Genomic DNA, 27139 nt, shown 5'->3' on the forward strand with positions numbered 1-27139 from the left:
TTTAGTAATTATAATAAGAGTAATAATAAAATAAATAATAATAATAAGAGCTTTAATAGGCTTTTACTTATTCCCCCCTCGGAGTTTAAAAATAAAAATAAAACTAATTTAAATAATAAGCCCTTTAAAAAAGTATATTATATACTTATTATTTTAAAAATTTATATTTAATATTATTTTAGGGTTTAAAAAATATAAAATTAGCTCTTTTTAAAAAAGTAATAAGAAATAAAAAAGAACGTTAAAAAGTTAAAGTACTCCTCGTAATAAGTATAATTCTTTTTATTATTTTAGGCCTTATTAACGTATACTTAGTTCTTGAAAAGCTTAAAAAAGAGGCTCTTAAGGAACGGGAGATCTAATACTTATTTTATTTTAAAATAGCCTTTTAATATACTAATTTTAAAGATAATAGTCGTTATTTTATAAAAAGTAATAGCTAATATACGTACTACTTTAATAACTATTTAGCTAAAGGGTATATTAATATATTAATTATTTTATAATTAATAACCTAGGTCCTTATTAAGGTTATTATAAATAGCGCTCCCTCTTTTATAAGTATATTATCCTTTTTTTTTTTTAAAAAGCGCATTTTTAACCATAATTTTAATAAAATATTACTAAGCTCTATAATATTATCCGCTAAATATATAATAATTAGAAGATATATAAGAACTATATTAGCTTTTATATAAAGGACTTTTTTAATACGTACCCCTAGTCCTTTTTTATATTTATTATAATTATTTATAACTAACCTCTTATTATATTACTTATTTCTATACTTTAAATTATTAACTTAATAGTCGTTTTAGTTCTTATACCCCCCGCTACCCCTACTACTCTTAGTTTTATAAATTTTAAAATACGTAAGACGTATTTCTTAGCGTATATACTAACCCTCCTCTTTAATAACGCTATATTTTTAATAATTACGTACTTTATAAACTAAGAGTTTAAATAGTAAGTATAAGCCTAGGTCTTATTTTTATATATATATACTTTATAAAATAAGGTTATTTTAGGAGTTTAGGCCTTTAGGCTATAAGAAGTTTTTATTTTATTTATTTTAAGCCTCTAGGCTATACTCTAAGTTCTGTTTATTATTTACTTTTAAGTATTAAGTTCTTCTAAACGTAGCCTAAATTAATTATTTTTAACTATTTTAGCTATTTATAATAGCTTTTTATATATTATAAAAGTTAAGAAGCATATAAAAATGTTCGAACTTAGCTTATAAAAAGTTTTTAATAAGTCTATTTATTAATATACTTTTTATTAATATATAAATAACCTTAAAACTACTTTTAGTATACTCTTATTTTAATTATATATTTTATATATTAATATAGTAAAGTTAAGTAGCTATTCTTTCTCTTTCCTTTATAACGAGTCGAATCGTTTATTAATTATCGTAATTAACTAATTATACTTTTTTTAAGTTAAGGGTAATATTTTTAAAAAGGCGCTTTAGAACTATAGTCTTTTTTATAGTTTTTTTAAAATAAAAAAGCTTAGTTTTAGTAGTTAACGTTATAACTATTACTTAGTATATTAATTTTTATTAAATTAGATTATTAAAAAAGAATATTATATATCCCTAGGATAATCGTTATATTACCTCGTTATTTATAAAGCTAATATTTCTAGTTAAAAGTAATAATTACGTACTTAATATACTACTATAATAGAGTATAAAATATCTCGTTATATAGAAATATTAAATATAGTAATTAATTATCTTAATATAAGTTGCGCTTAGGTTAGTTAGGAACCGTAATAATTATAAATAAGTAAAAGTAACGTCTAGTTTAATTATAATAGCTATATAAAATATACTCCTAACCTTCTCTTAATAACTCTTTATTTCCTTTTTTATTACTTACCCCTCGTTTAGTTTAAACTCTTTTTAAAAAAGAGGGGTAGCTAAATATAATAAATCTATAAAGTTAAAGCACTTAGTAACTCGCTTAATATATACGTTATAAATAAAATAAACTTTATAAATAATATAATTTTATAAAATCCGTACTCTAAAGAAGTAATTAATCGGTTTATTTTTTTTAAAGTTAATATATTTTTTTATATTATTAACGATCCCCTAAGCTACCTTTTAGTTATTTTAATAATATAGAATAATAAAGTTATTAACGTAAAATACTAATATTATTTCTTTATTTATAATTTAGTAAATATAAATCTCTTTATAACTATATATTATATTTATATTACGAAATATAAAAGTAAAAGTTTAAAACTAAAGAATTAGTAAGTTTTAGAGGCTATATAGAGCGTATTAGAGCTTACTTATTTTATTAATAACCTTATATCCCTCTAGGAGTTTAATAATTACTAGCTTATTATTCTTAAAAAGCGCGTTAAGGAATACGTTAATAATATTATATTAGTTTATTTTAAGGTCGAATTAGGTAATTATTATTATTATAAGCCTAAAGGCCTTTATAGTAAGTATCGAAGTATACGTATTTTATAAGGGGTTAAGTAGTTATATATCCCCCTTTATATATATATATACCTTTACCTTACTAACCTCGTTATTAATATCGTATTTATAAATATATACTTATTTTAATAAAAATAAGATCCCTTATTTAGGATTACGGTCGACCTCTTTTTATATATTAATATTCCTTAGCTTTTTTATTTTTATACTTATAATATCCTTAAATAGCTTTTATAATTATAATAAGAGATATTTAATATTATTAAACTTCTTTAGTAAGCTTTAAAAGTTAATTTTAGTAAGTCGTAGTTTTTAAACTCCTCTAGAGCGCTCTAAATAGGTCCTATAAACTACTTTTTTTATTATTTAATAAAGTATTATATATCTTATACTACTTTTTTCTATAGCTTTTCATTAATTAAGTATAAAAATAGAGAAAAAGTAGTCTTAAAAACGGTTATAATAATCGCTATTTCTTTTATTTAAATATAAAAGCGTTATAAAAATATTACTATTGAAATATTATAAAAGTTTACGGGCCCGGTTTAAATATCTAGGACCTAACGGAGCTTTACTTAGTACTTAATAAAGTAGTTTTTATAAGCTCTGTTCTTATATAATAATAGAGGTTTATTATAAGGGTTCCTTATTAACGTTAATTTTAGTATTAAGAATTACTTTCTTACGATTAGTACCTTATTTATTACGTACTCTAGCGTTTTACTAAGAGCTATCAAAAATTAAAAGCTTAAGAACCTTTATAATATATATAAGTATTTATAAAGAGGACTATAAACTACGTAGAGCCGTTTATAACTTAGTTATTATATCCCCTTTTTTACCCCTACCCCTAAGCTTATATAAAAGGGTTATTTTAGGGGTTAATAATAATAATAAAACTATATTAACCTTTTTAGCTTTATTTACTATACCCTAGAGTACGTTTATTAGTTACTTAGCGTCCTAAATAATTAAAAATCTAATAATAATACTATCCTTAACTATAAAGTTATTTTAAATATTAGTATTTTTAAAATCTAAATTTACTTCCCTAAGTACTCGAACTAACTTATTATTAATATTAAAGAGTTCTTATATCTCTTAAATTATTAAATTCATTTACTTACTTACGATAACTTACTCCTCGTATATAAGATTATAAAAAACTTCTTTATTAAACCTAATATTTTTTATAATAAATACTTACTTAAATATAGGTACTTAGACTTTATATAAGTTATATATTTTTAATATATATCTAACTAAGTATCCTATATACTTATAAAGAAGTATTTTAAACTTTTTTTAATATATACTCCTCTTATAATCTTTATAAAAAGGGTATACTTAATAACTATATATATAGAAGTTACTAAAATACAGAGTAACTAGTTTAAAATCTTATACTTAATAACCCGTTTATTACTAATATTAATACTACTTTTACTAATTAATTTCTATTATAATAAGTAAATCTTTTTTATTAACCTCTTATAAAGTAATATTATAAATAAAGATTATTATTAATACTATTTCGTTCTATAAATTTATAAAAAGGTTTATAAAAAAGCATATTTTATAAACTTTAGTAATTACGAGTTAACTTACTTTTTTAGTATTACCTACGGGTTCTTTTATATATAGAGGTAAAAGTTCTATTCCGATTCTTAGCTTATTATACTACGTTTTATATACGTATTTAACGTTTATAATTAAAAAAGCGGTCTTATTATTATTTTTAAAAAAGTAAATTAAAGTCCCTTTTTAATAACGAATCGCTACCTCAAGGCTTTATAATATAAAAAGTACTTTCTTTTTTATTTTAGTTTTTAAAAAGAACCCCCTAAGCTATTTATTATATTTATTAAAAGCTATAAGTATATATTATTATTTACTAAGAGATAGTTCGAAATAAAAAAGATCTTAGTATATATAATATTATAGCTATAAGGCTCTTTTTAAAGGTAGTCCTCTTAAGATTACTATTTTAATATTAAATAATATATATATTTTATGCTTAACTTATAATAAAAGTTTAATATATATACCTCGAGTCTTATATAGTAATTAACAAAGAATATTAAGTTTAAAATAACTTATTTTAAAATATTAAAAGAGCGCGCTATTAGACCTCTTATAAGTACGTTAATATAAGTAATAGAATTTTTTATAACTAATTAATAATATAATACTAACTAGGCTTTATAAAATACGCTTAAGGTTTATAAAAAAAAGATAGGATTAGAAGAGCTTATATTTAAAAAAGATTAAATTATTCTTTTAAATAAGCTACTTTTTAATAGTACTTTTATAAAGTATTCCTTATTATAAAGTATAATCTAAACTATAATACTAGAATATATTTTTATTTAATAAAGTCTTTAAGATTATATTAATATAAAATCCCTCGATATAAGTAACGTTCTAGAGCTTTAAATCGTAAGTTCCCTTTCCTTTAGGTCTATTTAAAACGCCCTTTATAATATAAGTACTACGTATAGTAATAAGTAATATAATAATTCCTAATTTAATATAGTTTTTATTACCTAATAATAAGTAACTCTTAGGTTTAAATAGGCTCTTATTATTAATTAAATATATTATTCTATAGCTATTTATTATTATATTTTAAAAAAGGGGGTAAGCGCTACTTATAAAAGTACTAAAAATTACGTTTATTTCTAAGTCCTAACTCTTTATAAATATAATAATTACGTAGCCCTTATCTTAGTTTATTAATAAGCTTATTATAAGTTAGTTAAAAGATCTTTTTAAAAACCTAGGTTTTTTAGGGGTTTTATTGTTCCTTAGCTAACTAGCTTTTTTAAGCTTATTATAAAATAATTTCTACTTACTTAATTTAATAATAATAAGGACTTCTTTTATATAGCTCCTTAGTATTCATATTAATAACTTACTAGCGTTTTAGCTTATAAATACTTATTTTAATTTTTAATATATTATAGCGCGCTATAAATATATATAATTATAAAAGTATATAGCGTTATTTTTATTATTTATATTATTAACTAAGTTAGAGCGTTTAATAAAAATAGAATAAGCCCCTCCTTAACCTAAAAGTTATTTAGTATATATATTCTAAGTTACTAAGCTAAATATATACGTAATCTCCTTAAGGGTCCTTATATACGTTCTAAAGGTTATTAATTCGCTAAAGGTTTTATATATATATTAGCTTTATATAAAGTTAAGTTTAAACTTAATTATAATTAAAAAGTTAAGTATAATAATCTCTCTATTAATTTTTAAAATATTATACGTTTTAGCTTAGAAATAAGTAGATTATTACTCTTTATATTAACGTTAGGGGTTAATTTTAATCCTTATTTTATTAAGGGCTTATTAATATTCCTCTCGAACTATATTCCTTATTATTAGTTCAGAGGGTATAAGTTCCTATTTTAAATATTTAATAATTCGCTATATACTAAACTTAGTACTATTCTTAATAGCTTTTTAAAATATATATTTATATAATATAGCGTTAACTAATTTTACTAGTTACTAAATAAGGACTTTAATATATATATTAATAATACTACGTTTATAAGCTATAAGTTACTTATATTTAGTATTAAGCTCTTATTATTTTTAAATATTTTTAAGTATATAAATCCTTTTCATAAGTACGGTATAAAGATAAATTTATTTATATAAAATAGGTAGTATAATTAGCTTTATAAAAAGAAACCCGGCTTAGTCCTATAGGTTACTTATACTTAAAGAAGTTAAAAGGTTCGTATTAAGAGTTATATTTAAAAGCTATTAATAAAGGATTTCTTAGTTTTTTTAAATATTTTTAAACGCTTTATAACGGGCTTAGTAAGCTTATAGTTCTTTTTTATTATAAGTTATAACTAATTATCTAAATTCTAAAGGTAAAATAAGCGTTATAAAGGGGTTAAGGAATATATTAGAATTTAGAACGTTTAGGTTAACGTATTTCTAAACCCCGACGCCCTTATTTATAATACGAAGTACGTTAAACTATTTAATTTAATTATTATAGCTTATTAATTTAGCTTAAGCTAAAGTAAATATAAATAAGTTAATTATTTTAAAAAAATTGTAAGAATTATATTAATAAGTACGTTATTATAATATAAGGTCTTAACTAAGAGCTAAGCTTATAATTATTATAAATTATAATACGTAATAATAGGTATATAAAGTATAGTAAAAGTAGCTTAATTATTAAAATAGAAATAGATAAAAAGAAAAGGTTTATATATATAATATCTAAGATAGATACGTGATTTAGCACGTGACGGGCACTTTGTGAGGTGCGATTACTATCCCTGTTACGTGACAGTAACAAACATGGGCATCGCGTTTAAACTGCTGTTGGCAGCATCATCATGGCCGGCAGTTTTGCCGTCTTTCCTTTCTGTGACAGTAGATTACAACGCACTGCCCGCCTCAAGCAGACAAAGACACTGACGAAATTAAAAACAGCCTACTAATAATGAGGACGATTTTAACCTCCTAGGTCCTTGCTGGCCCTTGCGCGTCTTTGATGAATGCCCCCTACGTTTGCTCTCATTGTGCTTTGATTTAACAAGAGACGGGCTCTAAGGTAACTCTGGTAATTGTCACAACTGGCGGCTCAAGTGGGGGCATTGCTTGACTCCTTGTTTTGGAAGCCGCACTGCAAGAAGCGTGCGCCTCCTGGCGTTATCATACCTACCTTGTACTTGCAATCTCGACCAAGATATGTCTATGAATGCGTTTGTCTCGCAGCAAAGCTTTCTCTACTATTTGGACAGACTCTTACTTGCTAAAGGACATGAATTCTTGTTTTATGGCCAGGGAATATTTTCATGGAGTGTGGATTGCTCACGCCCCTCGCGCCTGTAGTGTCATTTTCAGCAAGTACCTTAAGGGATAAACCGCCAACGCAAGCTGGGCATCAACAATTCTCCTCGACACCAGCAGCGTTCTCGGGTACGTCGGTCGCCTTTACTTCCAGTTGGGGCTCGTCAGTCATAGTAACGTGAGTCCGAACAGTGCTTGTATCGGTCGACATCAATACTGCAGTCGGAACTACGGCCGCCAGTTGTACACGGCCATACTCTTTTCTGGAATCAGAACACTGAAAGGTATTCCTGTCAGGGGGTCTGCTCTTGGGAATCAGTAAGGGTTCCGGCATCGAATAGACGCCGTTTATTCTGTTCTAGGTGCCTTTATACACTGTGTCTCTCATCTTCCATTATATCACAGCGAGAACAATGGTTTGTCTGGTCATGTAAAGGCCAACCACAAGATTGAGAGAATTGCTACATGTATTCAGGCGGCCAGGACCTTCATATGTGTGGAGAGCATCTGCAACGTAAGAATCATGTGAAATTCGATGTTTCAGCAAAAGATTGGCTGCACGCACAAAAGGAGGGAACTATTCCTTCACCATCATCATTTATACATTGAAGACAACATTCACTTCACACAAGAGCAAGGGTATTCTTCGAGGCGTGCGAGTTTGAGACATAATCTCAGATTACATTCACTCCGCCCATTAATTCAAGAGTAGCTAAGAAACGAGACCCCCGCATAAACCCCTCGTCGACGGATGCTCATATCCGGCTGACCTTCCACCCCCCGGAAACCCGATACTGAAAAAAGCCATTCGGGTCGTACTTCGCAGCCGCATCCTTCAAAAATTGTACATTCTCTGCACCATACGATCCAATGACGTCTTGTTCTGGGTTGGCATAGTTCATGTATAGAAAGGTCGAGTGGCCTTCAAATGAAGCTGAGTATGCTCTGAGTTCCTCGATAGCCCTACCCATCATACTCTCAACAACGCCTCCATACTCTGCATCAGTAGCTGCTAGGGTGCCTCTAGCCTCAAAGAGAATTGAGTCCGAGGGTAGGTTCTCGTCGAAGCCTAGTATGTTGTTACCGGGCGTGACGGCGGCGAGGTTCTTCGGGAGGGGTTGGAAAACAAAATTGACGGAAACTGGAACACTGGTGGCATCGAACTCTTGTGTCAAAGCCACGAAGACTTCGGCAGCTTTGTTCATAATTTCCGCAGTGGCTTGAAGGGACAGAGAGAAAGGGATGTAATGCGATCCACCGGTATCGGCAATGGTCGCCGCAATCTTACTGAGAGGTTGCTTAGATCTCACGTCCCTTGTCAGAGTAATGTCATTGAAAGGGGCAAATGTCGTCGAGTTCTCGTTGCCATCAGTGCTGACTGCCATGGCCATCACGGCCAGGTTGCCGGCGTCGGACCGATAGACGACAAATTCGTGGTCGGGACTGCCGGAACCGATTGAGCTGGCATAGCTGACAAACTGGTCAATCACGACATTCAAGTCGCTCCAGGACGCAAAGAGTAGGCCACCATAGGCGCCAGTAGGGGGTACGGTGAAGGTTCTGAGGTCGAAACGAGTGACAATACCCAAGTTGCTTCCGCCTCCCTTCAAAGCCTTGAAGAGATCTGCGTTCTCCTCTGTATTAGCCTCGATTATCGATCCATCGGCGAGGACGACCTCATAGCCGACTACATTGTCGCATGAAAAGCCATAAAGCTGCGTGTGGTAGGAAGCGCCGCCAGACACGAGCAGGCCACCAACGCCGACGTGGCCAGATCGTCCACCTGTAACTCCTAAATTGTATGGCTCGAGGTAGGTCATGACATTTCCCCAACGGGCAGCAGGGCGGATCTGTGCGATATTCTTCCCGGTATTAGCTCGTCATTCTACAAAATCATGACAGAATCTTACTTACCTTGGTCAGGACGCTTCGGCCTATCCAATCAGCAGTACCATTGAAACACCTGCTCTTGACAAGCTCAGTAGAGTTGAAAAATGTGAGATCGATAGTGACACCTCGGTGAGCAGCGTTGTTGTCGTAATCACTATGACCACCAGAGCGAATAGCTACGTCCCAGTTCCCGGCACCGCTCACGCCACCCAGAGCCTTGATGGTGGAGGAAACATGCTCGGTCGAGCGCGGCTGAACGATACAGTAGGGTCGAAGTCGACGATTCTCTGACGAATAGTATGTCGAGGTACTCTCAGTGTAGGCGATGTCGGTCGGAAAGACGAGAATATCCCCAAGCCCGGCATCAAAGAGGGCATCGCACTTTCAAGTTCAATCAGTGTCCGACATGCAAAAGCAAGGCGCTGCAGATCCGTTGCAACCGAGAGCAGAGATGCCCCGTCAATAAGAGAACTTACAGCTTTGAACCCAGATGATGTGGTGTTTAGCTGAGCTAAGGCCTGGTCGAAGAGGCCCAGTAAGGCAGCTATGCCAAGATACTTCTTGAGAACCATGGGGGACAAATGAATGTCTCGGGTGAAAAACACCCAAAGAAAGTGAGAGAGAGTGTGGTCTGGTGCTAATACTACGGCCTTCTCTGTGGTAAGAACGCCGGGCCGCGAGTCTTTATTTACTTGAAGCATGCCCAATAACAGTTAGGGATGCATCCGCCTTACTTCGTCAGTAATCTCTCCATTCTCCAGGCCTGAAATCCGCTTTGCGATATGTATGTGCAGAAACACCGCAGGCCGTTGGCATCGAAGCCACCGAAGCCACCAGTCAGACATCGGGACCAATACGCGGCACGGAGGATATCACAAAATAGGTCTTTGGACCATCGTTCCGGATAAGCTCAACTCATCATCCACCAGTCCCTGGAACAGCTCGGTCTCGCATCTTCAGTTCTTTGGTCAATGGTATCTTTATTCGGGGCGTACATGCGGCACAGCGTAGAAATCCTCGATTGGCTCTTTAGCGATTATGAAACGCAATGTCGCTTGTATGCAGCGGGATGATTTCAGGTCTTTACGAATTTCTGCCAAGGCGGAATGGTACCCAGGACCCTGGAGGCGGATGAATACTGCAGTTTGTCGTTGGTCGAAGACCGTAGCAGACCGAGCTGCGCCGCAACGGCGCATACAATTACGGATGCCTCCTCGGACTTTGCTTGATATGGCTTCTATGCGGACCTTGCCAAGAGACCCTACAAGGGTCGGCTCATAGCTCCGCAATGCCCGGCCAAGATTAACATCACGATATGACTCGGTCTACAGGATGAGGTCCTGGGAGTAGATCTTGGTAAGCAACTCCGCATGCACTCTAGAGAGCCTGCGCAATAGCTTGCGGACGGGCATCCTGGCCTACTTAACTTCCTACCATGGTCCAAATCTGGGTCAGACTTCCTGAGACAGACCTCCGCTTCGGACTCACGATGGGCTTTAAAAGAATCTCGGTGGTCTAAACGACCTGCTCAGATCTCCATCTGCTCGCTGTGGTCATGGCGTGGGCCAACAGCGATCTCTCGGTGCTTGTCCATGCAACCACATGGGTGGTAAGTCAAATTTGCTAGACTGAGGGTCCGAGGTAGCTTGCTTTGAGTTGAACACCTATTCTGACAAACTTCTCGATCTTTAGATGCTCTTCCTATCGACTGTCTTCCTCGCCCTCCGAGTCTACAGTCGGCTTCGAAATACCGGAATCGGGCTCCAAACAGACGACTGGGTGCTCGTTGCAGGATGGTTCTTCTTGCTTCTAGCGTCAGCAAACGTGTCCTGGTTGATGGCTGTGTTTCTTATTCGAGGAAACCTGCTGAAGATCACTATTGCCCGAACGCACCATAACCTTCAATCTGTCGCTCTAGGGCTGACGAAGACATCGTTTGGAATCACACTGTTGCGGTTGATGCCCGGGGGTTGGGAAGCAAAGCTCATATGGGGCGTTATCATTACGATGAACCTGCAATTTGCGATACATATCATCGCAACATGGCAGGCTATCTGCGGTGCACCAGACCTAGGACATATCGGAGGGGATAGGTGCTGGCGATTAGACCAGTCGGTAGCTTTCACTGTCTTCAGTGCATGTGAGTCATCACCATGTCTGGCAGTGGTATCCGTTTCTGATCTGTCTACTGCAGTATACTCGGCGATTTGCGACATTGCTCTTGCTCTTTTACCATGGAAGATGATCTTCAACCTACAAATGAAACAGTCAGAGAGAATAAGTGTGGCCGTGGCTTTAAGTATGGGGATCCTAGCAGGTGTTACAGGGGCTATGAAAGCTGTCCAGGGCTACATGCTGATCAACGTGAGATCTCCTGATTGTAAGTGGTTCATATCGTTTTGAAAACTAGCATGCGCTAACGTCGATTACTTTGCCAGATCTATACAACCAAGCAGTCTACTGGGTATGGTCTATGGCAGAACCGAACGTCACTATTATCTCAGCATCCATACCAGTTCTCCGTGGTTTCGTCCGCCAAGTCCGGAAACGAACAGAGTCCTCGCCGGGAGCTGGAGCATACGTCAAGACAGGGGATACAAGCGGAAGATTTTATAATCGGAGTACTGTGACGGCGACAAGAGCAGAGCCGAGAGATCAGGATGCTTCGAGTGACAGCAGCATACTGGTTTCGGGCCAGCAAGGAAGCAATGCTAGTGGAAGAGGCGGTATCACATGGACTACTGAGGTGAGCGTTGAATACACACCTCGACCTCAAACCGGACATCACAATGATTCCATAGAGACAGACATTTCAAAGAGCGTAGGCGAGTTCGAGATGAAGCCTATAGATCGCCGGAAAGGCAGCACATAGCCTTGATGTATAGTTCTGTTTTATTATCCTTGAGTGTATGTCACAAAGGTTGCCGCATCAAAACAGGATAGTACATCTTGTATGCTGAAGCCGACCAGACTTGTTAAGGTACCCGGTACCCAGACCCTTCTGAAATGGTTCAAGCTTTCAATTATTTCTGAATGTGTCTATTTGTGTTGGTATCCCTATTACAGGGTAGTTGGTTCGAACCGTAGTTGACGAAGAGATCAATTGGACTATATGAATATCTGCGTAGGTGTAAAAAGGAGGTTCCAACCGTAGGTTGGGCTGGCTACGATAATCGTAAATAGGGCCCCCAATTGGCCCCTGCGCAGTCGGCTGTATGCCGCGGTCGAATTGGACTTCCAATCCGACAATTTGTGACAAAACCGAGACGAATTACTGAATCACTCGAGCGGGTCGTAAGGGCTCTGAACTTTTGATTATGCATTATCTGAGCGCTGTCCTAAGCTTTGACTTGGCCGTCGACCAGAGTTCTTGAATTGCTGGCAGTAGTGAAATTCGTTTGCGATGAGTCGGTGTTGTATCGCAGGCTATCCATCGATCTAGGCTGGTCGATCTAAGGAGGGCAAGGGACAACGATGGTCTTCCAGGCCGGGATGGAGTCGGGGTTGGGGATGCCGTTCATGGCGGCGATGATGTTGGCGGTGGAACCGAAGTCGCCAGCGATCTCGTTGAGGGTGTCGCCCTCGACAATCCAGTACCAGCCGCGGCCGGGGTGGGATCTGTCGCGTCTGCAATCGCGCTTGGGCTTGTCGGCAGCCATGGCGACGGCCGAGAGGGCAACGACGAGAATACAGTGAGGACCCATTAGTTTCAATACACCTCCCAGTGCGTCAGCGTAAACCCACTAACTTCATTATACTAATATAAGTAATATCTCTATTGTTTAAGTAATAATTATAGCTAAGAAAATTCTTAAAAATATTTTACTATTGAAATAATATGAAAATTATTTTTATAAAATTTTAGTAATTTTCTCTATTACTTAATTAATAGTTAAAAAACTAGTACCCGAATTTTTTAAAAACGTACTAACAAACACAGTATTATTCGCACTCTTAACGCCCTATAATCCACTATAAATAAGATTTATCTTATTATATTTTAATAAAGATTCAATAACACAACGAATTTAATATAAAACCTAATATAACTTTTTAATATAATAAATTCTTACTTAATATATTATATTATGTTTTTATTTTTATTTAATTGTTATGCTTAATGCTTGTTTTTACTGTTGAAAATCCCTGATTTTGCGGGATACTGTGCGCTGTATGGACACTAATGGGTCCCCACTGTAGAGGCGGCGTGCATTTTGGAATTGGGTTAACAGGCTGGTAAAGACTGGCTAGTTGTTGTAAAGAGCGTATAGGTTGAGTGTGGTGGAACAGTAATCGCAAAATCAAGCTGCCCTTAGATGTATTAAGTATTCAAAGACCGGGAGAATCGGGTTTCATACAGAATGGTTACCCGGTGTCATGACTATCGGTAATATCCTCCTTGCTCTCGCCTCATAAGCGCATGACTTGTGCAGCGCCTCGGTTTCCCAAGAACAGGCTGTTTTTGCCCTGTACGAGTCAAGCTCACGACGATCGCATTCTTTTTAGACCACCACACGAACCATCTTATCAGACTCTATCTGCGAACTGTTGGTCAAACTGCCAGCAACACGGACACTTTTTACCAGCTTCAAGGTCACGGCTAGCAGTCCTCATCTAGGATATAGTACTCTAGGACTCACGCGTCAGGGGAATGGAGACGGTAGAACCACAACCATGGAACTCTAAGAAAGAAGTTAACGGGCTTGTCCGTGTCGATCATTCACCGCAGCTACCGGTTCTCCCGGGGAACTCAAAGAGTTTCGGGTAGTGCCTATGCTCTTCGCCTTTTTGTCAATCGCGCAAACTCAATGTGGGCATCTAGGTGTAGAGAAATTGCGAAAATTGGTCAACCTCGCCTGTTGCGAATCCGACTTAGTATCCGTACTCTACTTTGAGATCTAATGTCCAACATACCGTGGGGAACGAGCACTTGCATTGCCTGGATACTCGATCCGGGAAACGAGGCAGCGGACTATCTTGTCATGATTTTCGAGAATGCAAGTCTAGTTTCTACCAAGCAGCAACAGTTCGAACCTGTCCAGGCATTTGTTTCTTGGTCACGCAAGGCAGTCTGCTATAGAACAATTATCCATCGGTAACTTCAGACAAAAATACGAGTACAGAGCTCGTATAGAGGATGCCGAACATTCGTACGGAGTACAGGAGGTTTCAGAAGGATGAGCGGCCCGAACCTTGCGATTTGTTGTCGTGGTGGGGCGGTTGCGAAAGTTAGCTACGACGACTGCCGCAGGAAACTCTTGAGGTTTAAAGTCTCGAGCCTATCCAAATTGTCGTCTATTGGTATGGTCAAATATTGCAAAGCAAATTCGGCTCATGGGAGAAAACAAGTGTCAAAAAGTCAAAGGCGCTCACTGGAGATAACTAGGCTAGTAATAGTAAGTCTTTGCTATACTAAGATAGAAAGGTGCACAGAGGGCAGGACACTCTGATAGATTGTTTGTTATGGGCCATATGTCTTTATTCATTATATCCCATGTCATAAATCTAAAATGTACATGATCCAATCTAGTATCCCTGTCCGATGCCCATTACTCCGATTACTACATTAGGTATGATATTGGTAGTTTACATGCAGGCGGCACCGTCGATGCCGAGGACCTTTCCGTTGATCCACTCGCCGTCCTGGGAAGCCAGGAAGCAGACGACACGGGCAATATCGATCGGGAGACCGACACGGTGCATGGGAGACCAGCCGGCGGCGTACTCATCGACACCTTCGTCGTCGAGCTCAGTGCCACCGGGGATGTACTCGCGGCAGACATCACTGAATAGTGGGTTAGCTTCTTGATCTGTGAGGCAACTAAGGTGAAGTATGCACTTACCGGTACATGTCGGTCTTGATACCACCGGGGGCAACAGCGTTGACGGTGATCTTCTTGTCACCGAAGTCGATAGCCATGCAGCGGACGAAGGTCTCAATGGTTCCCTTGGAGCCAGAGTAGACGGCGTGCTTGGGGACACCCTTGGCCTGGCCAGTGATGGAACCCATGAGGATGACACGGCCGCCGACCTCGAGGTTCTTGTAGGCCTCGCGGGCAACGAAGAACTGGCCACGGGTGTTGATGGAGAAGACGCGGTCGAACTCCTCGGGGGTGACATCCTTGACGTGGCCGAAGGAGACGACACCAGAGTTGGAGCAGACAATGTGGAGCTTGCCGAAGATCTTCTTGGCCTCGGCGAACATGGAGACGATCTGGTCAACGTCGGAAACGTTGGCCTTGATGGAAGCGGCGTCGGAGCCGGACTTCTTGATGGCCTGGACGACCTCCTCGGCGGTCTCGGCGCTGTTGGCGTAGTTGACGATGACCTTGGCACCGCGACGTCCGAGCTCAAGGGCCATCTCACGACCAATACCACGGCCTAGATAGTGTTTGTGTTAGTTGAGTTTCGAGATCAGACGAACAGACCACCCTAATAATGCACCCCAGGAAGCTTGCTGGTTGTCGGTTGCAGCTCTCCCGAGGGCGAGCTTCTCATGAGGAGAGACAGGAAGGGAAGCATTGGATGATGGGATGTCACGTACCGGCACCGGTCACGAGAGCGACCTTGCCCTCGAGGGAAGCAGAGGCCAAACCCAGGGGGCCGGGAATGGCATCGTACTTGGAACCGGTAGACTGAGAAGTAACGCCAGGCATTTTGAATATTGTTAATGTGGTGTTGACTAGAGAGAGGTGGTGATGGTGTGTTGGTCAAGAGGGTTGGATCGTCGAGATACCGAGGAGTTGATCGATTGGTTAAGTGAGTGATTGAGTTCTGCTGGATTGTTTCGAAAAAGAGATGTATCGAGGCTGGCATTCCAGGTTCTTAAATATGACATTTCAATCTCAACAAACGTCTCCTTTACAACTCCATTGTTTCTATTTACTCGCTTTCCCGTCCTAGACAACCGGCTCACCTGAGGCGGTTCGTGGCGCGCCCGGACGCCCGTGGAGAGACCGCCGGACATGGACGTGCGCCTCCGGACGTCCGTGAAACGAGACGGTTCAAAGGTCTTGGGAGCGCGGGTGCTGCTGCTAGTTAGTTTCCCAACGCTGCACATCGCTTCCCGCACCAAAAAGCGAGAGCCGAACAGAGTTAACGTAACGCCACAAGGCCCCAGAGAGTGTCCATCCCTATTCTTTTTTTGGGCTGATCTTTGCCCTTCATTGTACGTCCCTGAACTAGCGCTTGGTTGACCGGTCCCTTGGCGCGCCTGGGTTCTACCACACCATGGTTCAACCCACACGACCGAAGCGCTATCACGGCCGTTGCTCTCCACCCCTTATTGCTACCTCAGTTCTAGTTGCCCAGGAATATTAGATAGAACATTGAAGTCGTTGAGACCGCCCGGACCGAGCCCCGGCCGTGAGCCAAGGCGGCATGTCCCACCGCCACGGATCCCTTTGCTCGCACACATGTACGCATGGGTACATACCCGCAGAGGCATCATTGGTTCCCCTATGAGCCTGGTCAAAGTTGCTGGCCCTCGCCATTGTCTTCGGCGCGAATTCCTCTGGTGGCCCGTGGCTGGCTGGCCGTGAGGATCATCCTACAGGACTTGCCCACTACGTACGTGTACTCGCTCTATTCTCGCTATTCGGACGACATCCAGCTCGCCGATGCGCACTGATTCTCATGTGCCCCGCAGGGCTTTCGGATGCGATGGTGTTGGAGACAATAGGATTCGGTGGTCTTCCCCCGGGCATGGGGGCCGCACTCTCCACATCCCGGCCACGGATCATCACCGTCGTCACCAGAAGGAAGTGCTGCCACCTTGGTTGAGAGGGTTGCCAGTCAACCATAGGTTATGGCGCCGCCACGAGTCTCGAAGACCGTCTGGAAGGATTCTCAACGCCGTCCGAGAGGATCAATGCTGCACCTCCATACTCGGGATCCCTTACGTTGACGATGTGTTGCGACGATTTTTTGAAGTTTTCTTGAACCGGGCTATTGTGCAAACCCGCTCGCCGTCGCCGTTTTACCATCAACGGCGATGTTTGCTCGGCGTTCTCGTGAGTTTGTAGACCCACGAGGTTTTACTCCTTCACACTTTGTACGTGTCATGATGTTTCCATCGTCTGATGTCAAGCCTCTTCAAAATAGAACCTCTCACTTGGCGAATTCGCAGATTGCGTTTGCGGGTGCAAAGGTTCCAGAGAGCTGGTACCCACAAGCTCCGGGGGGGCTCATCACTTGAGACACGGCAGTCGGTACCGATTCTCACCACTGTGACGGGCTCAATGGAGGGGTCAGACTGAATCGGCAATCACCGTGAGACAACCTGCAAGAGTCGCGGCTGGAAAGGCTCTACCGGCTCAAGTTGCTCAAGCCCGGATCCGGAGTAGGGCCCTCCCCAACGAAGCCAGAGTTATGCCTCGGAATCGGTCGAGTGTTGGGTGATGCGGTCTCGGAGGCCCGACGAACTTAAGCCACGCCGGGCCAGTCAGTGAACTATGTGTGATAGTGTGACTGCGAAGCCGTGAGGCCCCCTCCATTGATCATGGCCCGGCCCGGAAGTCTCGAACTAATGGCTGCGTTACCTCCGCGCTGGGTCTTCGAGAATACGGCATCCGCCGGGAGATCCTCGCCAGGCCGCCCTCCTCCTCCCTCATCCGAGAAATTGCCTTTTCTGGTAATTTCATCGGGCTTGACCCCCGGTACTTTTCGCATGGCTCGTAACATCACGACGATCTTCGGGCTGATTGCACAATATGGCAACAGTTTCCGCGTGGTGTTCAGTAGTTTCGTTTCGCGGGGTTGATTACCACTCCCCACTGATCCAAGGTGTTTCCAGCCTTCCAGACGATCAGGAACCAACCAGGGCTATTCCTAATACACTGATGGCAAGCGAATAATCCGTCTGACAGTATGGTAGCGATCGAAGGGGTTGCGAGACACTTTGAAAAGCATTCGTTGCCCCCCTCTACAAAAAACGTTCTGCGATCATCTTTCCCATCGAAGTATAACTGGTGGCAAAAGCCAGCTCGAAAAGCGAGAGAGTTTAGAGAATCTGACACCGCCCAGCGAGCCGTGCAGTCACGATCACGTTCATGGTGTAGCCAACACAGGCAGCGCAGCACCGAGGCTCCGGACCGTGGCGGTCAGCAAGACTCCTTCATGAGCCCACCTTCCATCCTGCTTCCTTCCCGACCCTCCTTCTTCTCGGATATCGCCATCTCACTTATGGGGCAGTACAGCCTTTTCCAATGAGTGAGAAATTAGACTCTATGGAGAAGCGCGGACACGAGTTGGTAACGGGCTTGTTGGACAAAGTATGCGGTTACGTGTCCGAACCCATCTCATTCCTGATCAAATGGCCGGGTTGCGATGCGACTCTGCCCCCAAAAATCCGGTGCTGTAGTTACGGGTTCGTCTCGTTTATTGACCTCAAGTCTCGCTTCTTTGCCTCATAACGTCAATCGCAACACCTCAGTGCACTCAAACTTTTCGATGGGGTTTCCTTTATCTATCGCAGGCTGTCAACAGCGAGCCGATGCAGTACTACAGACAGTAGTGAATCCGGATCTGCATCCTCGGGAATTGGTGTCTTGGTGGAATCCTGTCATCCTGTCAGCAATAGCCCACCCGATCGGGGTTGCCACCATGACAAACCTACGTCGCTGACTTTCGTATTTTTAGCTTTGAAGAATTGCTTTGAGAAGCCGACATGGGCTTATCTCACTCTCATTCTCAGCTGAGCGACCAAGAACTCCGCAGGTGATCCTTCAGGAAATAGTGCAAAGCCTCAGCCTCCCAATCACCACCAACACCAACACCACCAAGTTCCAACGAGACATGCACCAACCGACGCTGCATCTAATTTCCTAACCAACAGGACTACCTCGCCGCAGATGCACTCATCAAGAGTTTCATCTTGCCACCAACGGCCTTCCCGTTTGATCATTGTTTGCACAATTGCTCTCTTGTGCGTCCCTGACCTGTCTCATGAGATCATGCGGCACAGAAGTAGCACGCACCAACAGCAAGATTATCGTGGCCCCTAGGCCCTCCAAGTCTCGATTTTATTGCCTCCGAGGTCGTACACGCCCAAAGAAGGTTGTATGCAAAAGATTCCAAAGAATCACACAGCATATGCAGATCAATTCCAATACGTAGAAGACTGGCACAGCCTGCTTGAAAACACCGCAACCATCAACCTTCAGGTGATAGAGAAGAGGCTGTCGCCCAGCTCCAGATGCCAAGAGAAGCCAGGCTTCCTGGCTTTGTGCCCCCAAAGGAGGCTGTGGAGACCCGCAAGTGCGAAATTTGGCTGTATCCTCCCATCGCCCTCTCACACTCCCCTTGCAACAATAAGACAAATATTTGTCTACCTGCAGAAGAAAGACGAGGTTTCCAAGGCTGCTTGCAGGTACCTCAGCAGAAAAGCCCCGTCTTAGTCCGACATGTCGAATGATGATGCCTGGTCGAGTCGGCGATCAGCATGATGCAGGCTTAGAGCCATTGGTCACACCTTTTGGCAGCGGGCCCTCCCTCAAGTCTTACGCCTATGAGCTTATATACATCTTATACCTATGTCTTAAGTAGCATTACCATGTGCTCCTTTCAAGTCTCCTTAAACTCATCTGCTGTTTTTTCTCATATACCATACAGGCTTGGTCTCAAGCTGTGAACCTCGAGAGCGAATCCGGGCTTCCGAATTTGGGTATATACAGCTTCATCCACCAAACTTGCACAATGGCGGTAGCCAGCTTAGGCCTGAGCTGCCCCAAAGGCGGCGACTTTTACATCTGCGAAGGGAGCAAGGTCGAGTTCCTGGGCTGCTGCGCGACAAACCCCTGCGCCGATGGCAGCGGAAAGTGTCCAACAAAGGACAGGAGGATATCCGCCTTCAACCCAGACCGCTACGCCAACATACCAGCCCAGGGCTGCGACGATGCCAGGCCGCCGAGCGAGATCTTCTGGACGTGCACAAACGACATCTCCTATATCGGATGCTGCGCGACGAACCCGTGTCAGGAACCCGATGGGTTATGCCCGCAGACGAATCTTATATCGGCGACGCTGAGTTCGAATGCCAGCTCGAGGGCAGTATTCCTACCGGATGAGTCCGTGACACCCACGCCGTCGGCATCGGCATCGTCTACAGCAACGCCGGCTCCGAGTGGATCGCCCTCTGGAGGTGGTGGTGGAGGTCTGGGAACGGGGGCCATTGTCGGCATCGCGATTGGTGCTGCGGTGGCTGTTGGTATTATTGTTGCGATCATCTGGAGATGCGGATGGCACGCCAGAAAGCGCAACGAAAGACGTGAGCCGCCGGCGTGGGAGCCGTCCGCCGCCCAGAGCCCTCACCCGAGCCAACATCCTGAGATGGGATATGCACCACACAGCCCTAACCCGTATGATCCAGCCCATGGTAAGTCTTCGCCACATCCACCAATTCAGATTCAGATCAAGACTGACATATGCCATAGCGTCGTACGCGACGACAGCCGTCCCCGAGTCTTACGCCTCTTCGTCACCTCCACCGCACTCACCATATTACTCCATGAAGCATCCCAGCTCGCCCATGAGCATGGACCCGCGCCACATGTCGACCTACTCGGACGGCAATGTGAGCTCTCTCAGCAGCCATCCTACAGACCCGCGGCATCTCCCATCTTACTCTGCCCTTAGGAGCGATTTGCACCCGGTCAGTGAGCTAGATAGCACAGAGCGGGAGGTGCCGAGGGCAGAGTTGGGAGATGGGACTCCGACGGTGACAAAGTGAACAGGGAACGATTGTTTCCAGAGTGAACAGGGAACGATTGTTTCCAGAGTCAATGACGAATCATGTGTATCAAATGAGATGTTTCTATTCTAAGCGGGGCGTTTGAGGTGTAGCATGATGATTGAAGGAAGGCATCACGATGACCTTTATGTTGGAGTATCTTGTGATGCATCTTGCATTCCGAGTAGTAGAGACTTAGCTAATTCTTGTTAATTGGAGTAGAGTGGTTATTTGCCGAACCTCAGTTGTACATCCTCCGCTTGTCGAACTAAGACATGACCTAATAGATGATTCCATCGATATCAAACATGTTCACAATATTCACGTTGCATCGCGCGTTGGAGCTCAGCTGTAATTAACAGCATTTTGTAATGGCCTGTGCCAGCCTTCACCGAAAAAGTCCATTTCTTCAATTGGGGTAAATCGTTCGTCGTATGACAAGGTTCATCTAGTTGCACTCAAATCATTTTCAGCACTTTTGCCCTCCACTACTCCGCATCACAGTGCCAACCCTTTCGCCTTTCGCTTCTTCAAAGATATCGCTGGGTCCTCGGTGTCTGGGGAGCACAGGCGGGTCTGAAGCCACTATGAGCTGTCACTTTGGCACAACCGTCATCAAACAAGACCCGCCTTGCTAGCTCAATCGGTAGAGCGTGAGACTCTTAATCTCAAGGTTGCGGGTTCGACCCCCGCGTGAGGCTCAAATCCTCACCGCGATTGACCAAGTCATTCATCGGGTTCTTATTCTTTTGTCTTTTTTGGGTATCTGCAGATTTGCTACGTCCACCCGCACGTTGTTTTTGGCCTTGACGGTTTTGTTGAGCACTGAGTCAGTCCATACAAGTCAAGGGGAGACTTCATAAAGTGAGTTTGTTCGTTTACTTGAAGTTGCAACTTGCGGGCGATTTGCACACTGCCCTGGGGTGCAGAACGAGGACAATGCGACGGGAATCTCAGATGAAATATCTACTTATTCCAGAGATCTTAGACTGAAACCATGATGTCCATTGTTGCATTTCGCGAAAGCCATGGATGGTCCAGTGATTGAGACCACATGTATCCGCCTCAGGACGCACGTCGGCAGGGCTTCCGACAATCTTGCAGTTAGAACAATGAAAGAGCAAGAGGGAATGGTCAGATTGGGGCTCGACGCATACCATCAAACGTCGACGATGATAATTAGACTGCGGTGACAGAAAGACCATCCCTCTTTAGAAACTAGATGTATAAACTGTCGAAGAAGCGGTAGCACTAGACTTGTCTAGGAAGGATATCGACAAAAGCGCCATAACAAGTCAGGAGCAACTAACAAAGCAAGATTGTTGTGACGAATAGGAGACTCTACGCGGATGGGAGTTACAGAAACATTTGCTGGAACACTTCAGGTCTATATCTAGAGTTCTCACCCAAGGTAGCCTCAGCCCAGCATCTCACAGCGAGCCTCACGGGTAACTTTTCTATACCAACATACTCTTAAAGACGGGCTCAATTCTCCCTCAATATGACTACACGTTTCCGACACTTCCTCGGGAAGTACAAGAGCAAGTTTTGTTACTATGTTGCAAACTCGGTCAACTTGCGCCAGATTACACAATTGATACTAGTCTTGTTCTCGCTTGCCGCCATTGTCGGCCCCATCGTACTACTCGTGTTCGAGTATAAGAAAAGCCCCTCGAGTCCCCTGATCATACTCGGGTTTCTATCAGCTGCTATTGCGACCTTTTTCAGTTCCTGTGTGGCTCTGTGGTGGTGGCGTTTCACTCATCCTCCCAGGGACGACAACCAACAAGTCATACCCTGGTCCAGAAGCGGTTCAGAGTCGAGCTCGGTCGGTCCAACTCAGACCCAACTTGCTGCAGGACCGTCCAACACACAGGGTACGGACTTCCCATTGAGTCCTATTACGGAGCAGGCTTCTTCTTCTGTCACTGCCGAAGTCAATGTAGACGGAGTCAACCACGAAGGAAATAATGCAACGACGCCTTCGAAGAGTTGAGTATGCCGGCACTCGTCTTGGAAGGGATATTGGGGTCGAGAGCAAACTGGGATCCGCGGCTGCTCAAGTGTGATTTGGAGAGATGTTTCGAGCAGATGGCAGTAAATGCTTCAAGTGATATGTGGTCACCTCTGCCATGGATGCATTTGTTGAGTACTCAGGATTTGGTAGGTTGAAGACTAGCTCATACGAGTCACAAGACTTCTAGCACACTGATAGTACACTGAGATATCTCGTTGGACGTCTGCACTGTGAAAATGCTTCTTGCGTCGTATGAGATATGGCCCAGTCTCACTGTAAACTTAGTGAGATGAGTCAAACGCTTAGACGGTGATTCGTCTATCAAAATGATACATAAGTTTCCCGCATCAACGTTGGCTTCGATGGACATGCGTTGTAGGTCTCAAGAATACGACACAGTTGACTCAGTGCCCGTCGTCTTCCTGGCGCCCAGAGCAGTTGCGACGTCGTTCCTGACTCTTTGAGACTAGCAGTCGAATGAGCGGAGACTGTTGCAAGATTTCAATACATCATTTACTGTAAGTTCGCGTGGAAACATGCCCGAAGTCACCCAACAACGCGGTGAAGGCCTATAGTCGTTGTCAAGACAAGCTAAACACAGATATCTACACCGGAACAAGTTGATGTGAATGTAGTGAATGTTGCGCCTTCTAATTTGTAACCCAGAGATGATGAGACATAAACTTCAGTGTGATTCTGGTGCTTTCTCGTAGCCATAGCTGAATGTTGCAGCTTGCATGTAATCCCACTTCACGGAGGATCAAATAGTGGCATCGCAAACTCAAAAGTGAGGGAAATATCACATCAAGGGCCTAGTTCAAATCTTGCTAAATATACCGGCGGTCTACCTCTCCATTGAACGCACACACGACTCGTGGGCGTTGGGTAGAAAAATCATCTCCATCACCAGCACGGATGGTGCACCTCAGCTCAGGTCTGCGTTATCGGCCATGGGAGGTTACATTCACAACAACGTATGCCACCCCGGCACCGCGATTCGCAAGCATGCCATCTGAATGACGACAGATTGGGGAAATATGAGAGTTGCCAAGCGGGAACTCAATCGCCGGGCTTCATCCGTATGGTTGTCCACACTTTAGCCTTCTCTCGAAATGAGATGATGGGAACGGGCAGTGCAGCGAACAAACACTGGACGTTGCAATATTGCAGTCCAACCCAGGATGGATTTATCGGTATGTGTTGGCTGATATGCCGTGACATAGCGTCAGAGGATCGCGTCTCTTGCCAACATCAGATCATCTCAAGGCAACGTAGATAGGGGCAGTTAGCTTTAACTAATGATAATCAAGCATAATAACTGCCCGGTACCAAAGTTTCTTCTCCCTCTTACCAACTCGTCACGTCGCGGGGTTGCATCGCATAAAAGAGGACGCATCACACGCACCCAACTTGAGAAGAGGATGAGATGCGCCCTGGATGCCGCATTGCCGACGGCCGGGTCAGACGCACGCGGACGAAAACGGCATTCATCCAGATCCATCTTTCCCCCCCTCAAAATGGTAGGGATGAAACATGCCAAATTTCCTGTGCCTTGATTTCTGCATCTGCCAACAATGGGCAAGCGTGACAAGGTCAAGAAAAGGCCGTTCCGCTAGGCGGATAGAGCCTAGAGAGGGCCTAGACTCCCGTCGTAAATCTGGGTTTGGCCCAATTGCCGTGGGCAGACGGGACCACGAACCACGCGATCAAAGTTCGGGGAAAGGCCGCTATGGGGACGACGGATGGGTCACCCTGGAGTCTGCGGATACTGAGCTATAATCTGCTTGATCAGTGGGCCAGTTTGTCTATGAGTAAGGTGCCATATCCGCAGTTACTTCGCTCATCGGGGATCTGACGGATCAAGTCAAGAGAGCCGGACCGTTCACCTTCATCCGCTGCTGTCTCCGTTGATCAAGCAAAGAAGCACGGCGAGGAAGAGTTTGTTGGCAAAGTTGGCACGTTGACAGTTGGTTCCTGCAGTGGCTCGAATGCTAAAGAGATTTTAGGTAAACTGGAGCGAGTGGGCTCTCTGATGTACGGCTAAACGTAAATCGACATGCTGTTCAGGGGCACGAGGGGCACTGTTGGCCCAGCCACACACACCATCTTCCAGGAGAAGAAAAGATGAGCAATGACACACACACTGATGCTAGCGTCAACCGTTGGAAGTTTGAACAGCTCAAAGTTAAGCGGCAGCTCGAAGCGACTTTGTTAGCGAGATTTCCATAAAAGCCGTTGGCGACCAAGGCACTAGCCACACCACTAGTACTAGTGAGTTTGATGAGTCGATCCAAAGAGGCTTTGATATTGCTCCTACCAATGCGTTGCGGTTGCAGTCGACGGCACATTGAATCGTCCAGGCCATCAACGGGTGCGACGCTGCGGTACCGGACTCTGCAGTCCGTTTCTGACAGTGACACTTTCCACATTTTGCCTTGCCGGCAAACACGGCGGAGAAGAGTCGCAACCAAAGTGGCCAACGGAGTCGCATTCAACTTCATAACTTTCATAAGCAATTTCACAAAAGAGGTGGGCCATGGTCTCATTGCGCGCCGTGCGTCTCTCCGCCAGGTTCATCAAAAAAAGAGAATGGCAAATGGGGGCCGAGATCTCCCGTCCGGCCCTTTCCAACAAGGCCCAGCCCGAAAACTCTGAGCGTTACAGTCTGCGGAGGATTTGTTCCTCGATGGTTGCTCGGGCATAACGGAAAGCGGCTGTTTCTGCTATTACTGGATTTAATAGTACAATGTTCATATCATCCAAACGTAACGACGTCACAACGTCATTCCCCTTTATCGCCGGCGACTACACAATACACCTTCGGTACCCACTGGTTTACCGTCTGATTTGTAGGGCTCGCAGCTTTGACCGCGTTCCATTCTACATGGCGTCAAGAGAAAGACTCGAGAGTCGGAGAGAATACTAACGTCTTCAACTCTTGTCCTCTTCAGCTCCCAAAATGTCACCCCGGCCGATATCACGCCTCTTATATCCCACCCTGTCCCACGAGCCCCCGTCCCAGAAGCGGCTCCCCGGAGCGGTCCCAATCGAACGACCCAGGCGTCGGAGGTCTGACTGCTTCCAGACTGGCACGCCTCACCATCTCAGACGGCAAATCAACGTCCACAATCGCATTGGTTCACCATCATGTCATAGGCAGTCATTTGGAAATATCGAAATCTCGATTGACAGCAATCGGTAACTCGCATGTCCCTTACTCTCATTTCCATTATGCCCAATGCCTCGCGAATCCCGCGTCGCTACATTTGGGGCACTCTAAAGAATACTCTCATCATCGTTGCTAATCGTCGCGGTGCCCCCTCCCTCCGCCTCAGCCACAATCTTGGTCCTCACGACCTTGCCCGTGGTATCCAGGTAGATGTTGCTAAACGCCTCGAGGCCGGGATACGGCGCATACACGTACTGCAGCTCAAACTCCTTGACCTGCCCGTCAATCGAAATGGTCTTGTTGTGCCCGCTAAACGTCATGTCGCGGCTGTAGAACCCAACCACCTTGCGCCCGCTCTCGTTGCCGCTGTTGTCGAGGTAGACGTCAAACAGGCTCCCGTTCTGCGCCAGCACGCGGTTCGTGTGCGTGCGGCCCGAGAAGTCGTTGACCGAGTAGAGGATATTGTGCTCCAGCCGGAACGTGAGGTCGCGCTTCGCTACTGCGGACGCGGCGGCGCTGCTCTCGACGGGATCCGTGACGACGTCGACGGTCTTGTTGACGATGTCGCTGACGGTGTCGCCCAGTGTTGCGATGATGGGGTTCAGGTCGATGCTGGTGAGCACATCGTCCACCATCTTGACCACGTTCTCCAGCCGCGCCTCGAGCTCGACCTTGGCCGAGACGTTGTAGATGCCCAGCTTGACGCGGTCGATGCTGGCGTCCACGCCGGCCTGGAAGTGCAGCAGGTTTAGGACCTTGGCGTCGAGGTTCACTTTGGCGGTGATGTTTTGCACCTCAATGCTGATCTCGCCCACTGATACGGACGCGTTGAGGTACACGTCCGGGATCGGGTTGAGCGTGTCGATACCGGTCTTTGTGTTGGCTGTCTCGTAGACGGCTGATTCGTTGTCGCCGCGGCGGTTGAGCTCGTAGCCTACATAGCCGTCACCCTTTGGCTCATCTTGAGCGAGGGTCAGGGTCGAGAGGGTGAGGAGGGTGAGAGCCCTGGTGATGAAGAAGATCATGGTGAAA

General features: G+C 43.4%; 9 protein-coding genes and 1 non-coding gene across 10 annotated transcripts; 5 read left to right on the plus strand and 5 right to left on the minus strand.

Annotated features, from left to right (window-relative positions):
- Positions 1-8058: 8058 nt before the first annotated feature.
- CLUP02_04508 (FAD binding domain-containing protein) lies at positions 8059-9765 on the minus strand (the record flags this gene model as incomplete). Its single annotated transcript, XM_049283520.1, has 3 exons — positions 8059-9165; positions 9218-9574; positions 9670-9765. 3 exons carry the CDS (start codon positions 9763-9765, stop codon positions 8059-8061), a joined length of 1560 nt encoding a protein of 519 aa, XP_049140663.1.
- Positions 9766-10748: 983 nt separating this feature from the next.
- CLUP02_04509 (uncharacterized protein) lies at positions 10749-12065 on the plus strand (the record flags this gene model as incomplete). The annotated part of the gene is made up of 4 exons (XM_049283521.1): positions 10749-10802; positions 10886-11333; positions 11388-11573; positions 11632-12065. The coding sequence occupies 4 exons, from the start codon at positions 10749-10751 to the stop codon at positions 12063-12065; spliced, it is 1122 nt and encodes a 373-aa protein (XP_049140664.1).
- Positions 12066-12645: 580 nt separating this feature from the next.
- CLUP02_04510 (uncharacterized protein) lies at positions 12646-12897 on the minus strand (the record flags this gene model as incomplete). The annotated part of the gene is made up of 1 exon (XM_049283522.1): positions 12646-12897. The coding sequence occupies one exon, from the start codon at positions 12895-12897 to the stop codon at positions 12646-12648; it is 252 nt and encodes an 83-aa protein (XP_049140665.1).
- A 1882-nt stretch (positions 12898-14779) lies between these two features.
- CLUP02_04511 (short chain dehydrogenase) lies at positions 14780-16253 on the minus strand (the record flags this gene model as incomplete). The annotated part of the gene is made up of 4 exons (XM_049283523.1): positions 14780-14978; positions 15037-15574; positions 15738-15828; positions 16110-16253. The coding sequence occupies 4 exons, from the start codon at positions 16251-16253 to the stop codon at positions 14780-14782; spliced, it is 972 nt and encodes a 323-aa protein (XP_049140666.1).
- Positions 16254-16758: 505 nt separating this feature from the next.
- On the minus strand, positions 16759-16995 carry CLUP02_04512 (uncharacterized protein; the record flags this gene model as incomplete). The annotated part of the gene is made up of 1 exon (XM_049283524.1): positions 16759-16995. The coding sequence occupies one exon, from the start codon at positions 16993-16995 to the stop codon at positions 16759-16761; it is 237 nt and encodes a 78-aa protein (XP_049140667.1).
- A 2893-nt stretch (positions 16996-19888) lies between these two features.
- CLUP02_04513 (uncharacterized protein) lies at positions 19889-20921 on the plus strand (the record flags this gene model as incomplete). The annotated part of the gene is made up of 2 exons (XM_049283525.1): positions 19889-20567; positions 20626-20921. 2 exons carry the CDS (start codon positions 19889-19891, stop codon positions 20919-20921), a joined length of 975 nt encoding a protein of 324 aa, XP_049140668.1.
- A 628-nt stretch (positions 20922-21549) lies between these two features.
- Positions 21550-21622, plus strand: CLUP02_tRNA052. Its single transcript has one exon. It is a non-coding gene; the product is annotated as a tRNA-Lys (tRNA).
- An 800-nt stretch (positions 21623-22422) lies between these two features.
- CLUP02_04514 (uncharacterized protein) lies at positions 22423-25593 on the plus strand (the record flags this gene model as incomplete). The annotated part of the gene is made up of 14 exons (XM_049283526.1): positions 22423-22863; positions 22914-23088; positions 23146-23205; positions 23245-23345; positions 23409-23499; positions 23574-23595; positions 23671-23725; positions 23873-24131; positions 24354-24458; positions 24624-24754; positions 24803-24908; positions 25052-25148; positions 25211-25267; positions 25299-25593. 14 exons carry the CDS (start codon positions 22423-22425, stop codon positions 25591-25593), a joined length of 1995 nt encoding a protein of 664 aa, XP_049140669.1.
- Positions 25594-25684: 91 nt separating this feature from the next.
- CLUP02_04515 (uncharacterized protein) lies at positions 25685-26140 on the plus strand (the record flags this gene model as incomplete). Its single annotated transcript, XM_049283527.1, has 2 exons — positions 25685-25847; positions 25890-26140. 2 exons carry the CDS (start codon positions 25685-25687, stop codon positions 26138-26140), a joined length of 414 nt encoding a protein of 137 aa, XP_049140670.1.
- Positions 26141-26214: 74 nt separating this feature from the next.
- CLUP02_04516 (uncharacterized protein) lies at positions 26215-27132 on the minus strand (the record flags this gene model as incomplete). Its single annotated transcript, XM_049283528.1, has 1 exon — positions 26215-27132. The coding sequence occupies one exon, from the start codon at positions 27130-27132 to the stop codon at positions 26215-26217; it is 918 nt and encodes a 305-aa protein (XP_049140671.1).
- Between the last annotated feature and the right edge of the window lie 7 nt (positions 27133-27139).

The sequence above is a fragment of the Colletotrichum lupini genome, chromosome 2 (assembly GCF_023278565.1).
Source record: "Colletotrichum lupini chromosome 2, complete sequence".
In the NCBI taxonomy this organism is placed as follows: Eukaryota; Fungi; Ascomycota; class Sordariomycetes; order Glomerellales; family Glomerellaceae; genus Colletotrichum; species Colletotrichum lupini.